Raw genomic sequence first — 4,180 nt, forward strand, 5'->3', positions numbered from 1 at the left:
TAAATCTATGAGTCCCAGAGAAAAAGTATGGGTCCCATCTATGAGCAGAAGAAAAACATAGTGGATCAGGGTATTTCAACATTTTAATGACATCACATAGCTATCTAGTCGCAATTAAACAGGAAACTTTAAAAGGCAACTCAACAGTTTTATGACTAGATTATTAATCTTATAGACTAAAGGAGCCGTTGTTGGAACAAAAAAGAGTCGGTAACGGCAGATATGAATGGGCAGCGACAGAGTTTAAATATATTTTTTAATGTTTGCCAAGAATAAAATATGCAAAATTGTCTGTGTCTTTGTTTGTGCACTTCTACATCAATGAAAGCTCACGTTGGGCTGTTGACCACATAACGGATAGCTGGTAAAGGGAAGTGTCAACGAGGTTTTTTGTGGGAAACGGTAGGTGTGAACAGGGACCTCTAGTTGTTTTCCGAAAACTTAGATTTTTAGCCCCTCTATTGTACATCACATTCACGTGTGTGTAGTGTGACAAACAATAACCCCACTTGACCATTATAATAGATGAGCAGTTTTACGTCAATAATGACAAAACTCAACGACTGTACATAGCCATTAAGATGCAGCGTAATTAACATAAAAAGTTTCCACTTTAAAACAAAGCACTACGAGTTTTTATTCATCATTCAAATTCAAAGCCCAGGCTTTCCCCGAGGAAGAACTACATGATTTCTTATTTTCGCAATTTTTACATGAAATGCACGAGAACTGTTAATTTGGTGCCAGACAATAACAAAATTGTCAGAAAAATAGAGCTATGCAACCCATGCTCCGTATCATAATGACGCTTCTTATTGTTGAATACAAAATTAACCTTTCCAATGACCAGGATTATTGATTGTGCAATAATAAAATGGCTGCAATGTTCAGTCGATTTGCAAGTTTTTTGGTCTTAAATTATTTTTTTCTCCGTTCGCAAAATATTTTCTAATATCATAATTTATACACTTTACGGATTGTGCATCCGTGGGACGCATACATAGTAACTGTTTGGGTCCCGTTTCTATGCGTCCAGGATGCAGGACGCAGATCTAAAATTATCCCTGCTCATGTGTGTTTTATTAATTGACATGTTTTGTCAGGATAACAATTATACGTCACTGATTGTTTCTAATGTATAGGAATTGGAATTCAAAAACACTTTGGCAAATTATTCTGTATACTTCTGAATACCATATGCTGCTTCATTAAAAACACAATGCTACATTTGTGTATATAATAGTGTTAAAAATGTGATTTTTTGTATTGTCCAGGTTTTTTACTTGGACTAAAGACTCTATAGTACATGTACATTTATGTCTCAACATAATCTTACTATAGTTTGCAAATATGCTTAGAACCAACCTTGCTAACATAAATCACAAGTTAATCAATCCAGACAAAGAATGATGAAATTTGTGTGGGTGAACACCTTGAGATGTAAGATATGTGAACCAGCAATATTGTTTAAGCAATATCCTTATTTATAGACTTAAATTTTAAATTTGCTTCGTGACAGTGAACACTTTTGTCAATGTCAACAATTTTGGTAAGCATATTGAAACTAAGGATGTTTCAATCTTCTAATAGATGAAAAGGCATCAATCATTTTGGTAAGCATGACGAAACTATGGCTGCTTCAATCTTTTAATAGATGAAAAGGCATCAATCATTTTGGTAAGCATGTCAAATCTATGACAGCTTCAATCGTCTAATAGATGAAAAGGCATTAATCATTTTTAGAGGATGTCGAAACCATGGTTCTACCGAGCATTAGACTTACGTAAGAGCAGTAGTCTGCTCGATGTCCTGATCGCTTTCACTTTCATCATGAAGCTGCAGAACACTGTCACCATTGCTTGTAGGTTTGATTAACGGTTTAAACTTGAAAGTGTCCTCTTTCCTGTACAGGTTCATTTTACGATGAATAAAAGCTAGAACTCCGCCTATTGCGAGCATGGTTAGAAGTACAACCATTGCGTGCCACGTAAAAATCATCGTCGCGATCATCATCTGCTCGTGGTCATCTTTGTCCCATCGGAATGAGCTTTCAAATGGTGGATACAAAATCCAGCCAATTTGCCAGAGCCATGTCCCCTGTAGAAGCATAAAATAAGCTCGACTCAGCGCACACAGAATGTTGTCACGGTATTTTAATTCAAGGGCTAAGGCGACCATGCAAGCTACAATGGCATGCAGGAGTAAAGTGTGCAGCAAAACATCAAGATCTGTCCTTCCGTGTAAATGGAACTTAAATAACAAGTATTCACACAATAAAGCAAGAACACCCGATACATATTCCATGTTTGGCGGAAGAGGCCATTTAAAATACACCAAAATGTCTATGACGGCGTTTACTCCAAAGAAGAAAAACATTGTTGCGTGTTGCCCATTGCCGGTGTTAACAAATCTCCAATCACTCGAGAATCCTGTCTTGATTTCAAAGTAAAATCCAACACTCACACAAATCAACTTGAAGTATGCTTCTAAGGGCCATTCCTTCAGTCGCCCACACAAAAAAGGGCAGTTAAATATGGCAGATGATCGGAATTTTGAATTGCGGGCCTTGGCAAGATAAAAACGGTTGAACATGTGGATTGTCCACCATAAGCCAAAGATGATGAAGAAAGATCCAGGAAGGGCGTGGCCGGGAAAATTACCCATGATTCACCTGAGTCACTGCTTTATTGCCCACTTCAAGTTGTTTCACCAAAATGGGCACTTCTGCCTGAAATGAAACAAATATTCTGTACATATGTTAAAGCGTAACCAAAGAAAAGTTTGAAGAATATTAACTGCACAATTTCTAAACTGGGTGACTTACACAAATCCCATAACACATGAATACTCGTATAACGGATAAAGCCAATTTGCGAAAATATTTGCATCCACTTTTACTGCGAATTTAATATTCTATAGTAGAAACTAAGTCAAGTCTTGCTTGAAGACTATTTTCTATTAATTTACTATTTACACAATTATACCAAACTGTATCAAACCTGCTGGAATGACTAACTTCAAGCTTCATTAGCAAGGAATGCAAAACATGCAAAACAAACTGATGGATATATCCAGTATTTTAATTAAAGTAAATAGTTGAAGAAACCAAACTTCAATGTTGGTATATCAAGCATGTTGAAAAGCAGTCTAACAATTTTGTTGTTTAGCATTTTTCATTGCCAAATTTAAATATTCAAGTATCTTTAACAAAATGTCATAAGATGTTATACTGTTGAAAAACTCAATTTCATTGGAAGTTAAATCTAAAAATTTAATATCTCAATTATAAGTTCAATAAACAAAATTTAAATTAAATAGTTTGCCTTCACAATGATTTCAATATATACGACATTCAGCAGCATAATATAAATCACTATCACTTGGCAATTAGGCTTTACATTTTTGCAATACAATTTATCTATGAAAAGGACTACAGAAACGCCAGGCCGCTCCGCAATGCCTTTCAGCCCAGGGTTATCACTGTGCTTGATTTTCCAAATCAGGGGTACCCATGTGAGTTAGTTTCAAATATTCACCTTTTCTCTGTTTGTTTTAGCTCTTAAATAATGAAGACATTAAATACTTGGCACAACTTTTTTTTCATCTAACCCAGTGCCAAGTGAGGTCTTTCTCCTGTGCCTAAACACATCCTGTGGAAATGCTTGAACACCTTTTTGTATATTTTTTAATTGACAATTATACCTTAATCAAACAACATTTCAAGTTGTGTTATTTGACGTGTTTGATTATGGTGAATACAGGCACATTAATTTTTCCCAATCTTTGACATATTTTTTAAGTATCATTTTTCCAATTCCTTCACAATTCTTTTTAACATGAGGAGAGGGCAATATGCCAGTTTCACAATACTACCGCTGTTGCTATTTTGAGATATCCCGTGATGCGTCGAATTTCAGAACGAGGCTGAACGTGTATAGATCTTTGGCGGAACATATCGATGATTATAAACCAGTTGAATTTGATTGATTTCATTCGGATATTTCATGAGCACTGACACAGGTTACAATTACGGCAAACATATGCATACATGGATGTGTTGTTTAGTCAATAAATTGATGAGGGGTTATGTACTCACACCCAAGTCATATTTCAAAGCCATAGTACCATAGTACCACTAGTGTATACGTGTATATACATTTTATTTAATCTTGATTCAAAT

At 35.5% G+C, this 4,180-nt stretch overlaps 1 protein-coding gene across 1 annotated transcript; it reads right to left on the reverse strand.

Annotated features, from left to right (window-relative positions):
* Positions 1-1,779: 1,779 nt before the first annotated feature.
* Positions 1,780-2,664, reverse strand: LOC127852484 (transmembrane protein 45B-like). The gene has a single exon (XM_052386439.1). The coding sequence runs from the start codon at positions 2,662-2,664 to the stop codon at positions 1,780-1,782; it is 885 nt and encodes a 294-aa protein (XP_052242399.1).
* Positions 2,665-4,180: the final 1,516 nt, after the last annotated feature.

This window comes from Dreissena polymorpha, chromosome 12, assembly GCF_020536995.1.
Source record: "Dreissena polymorpha isolate Duluth1 chromosome 12, UMN_Dpol_1.0, whole genome shotgun sequence".
In the NCBI taxonomy this organism is placed as follows: domain Eukaryota; kingdom Metazoa; phylum Mollusca; class Bivalvia; order Myida; family Dreissenidae; genus Dreissena; species Dreissena polymorpha.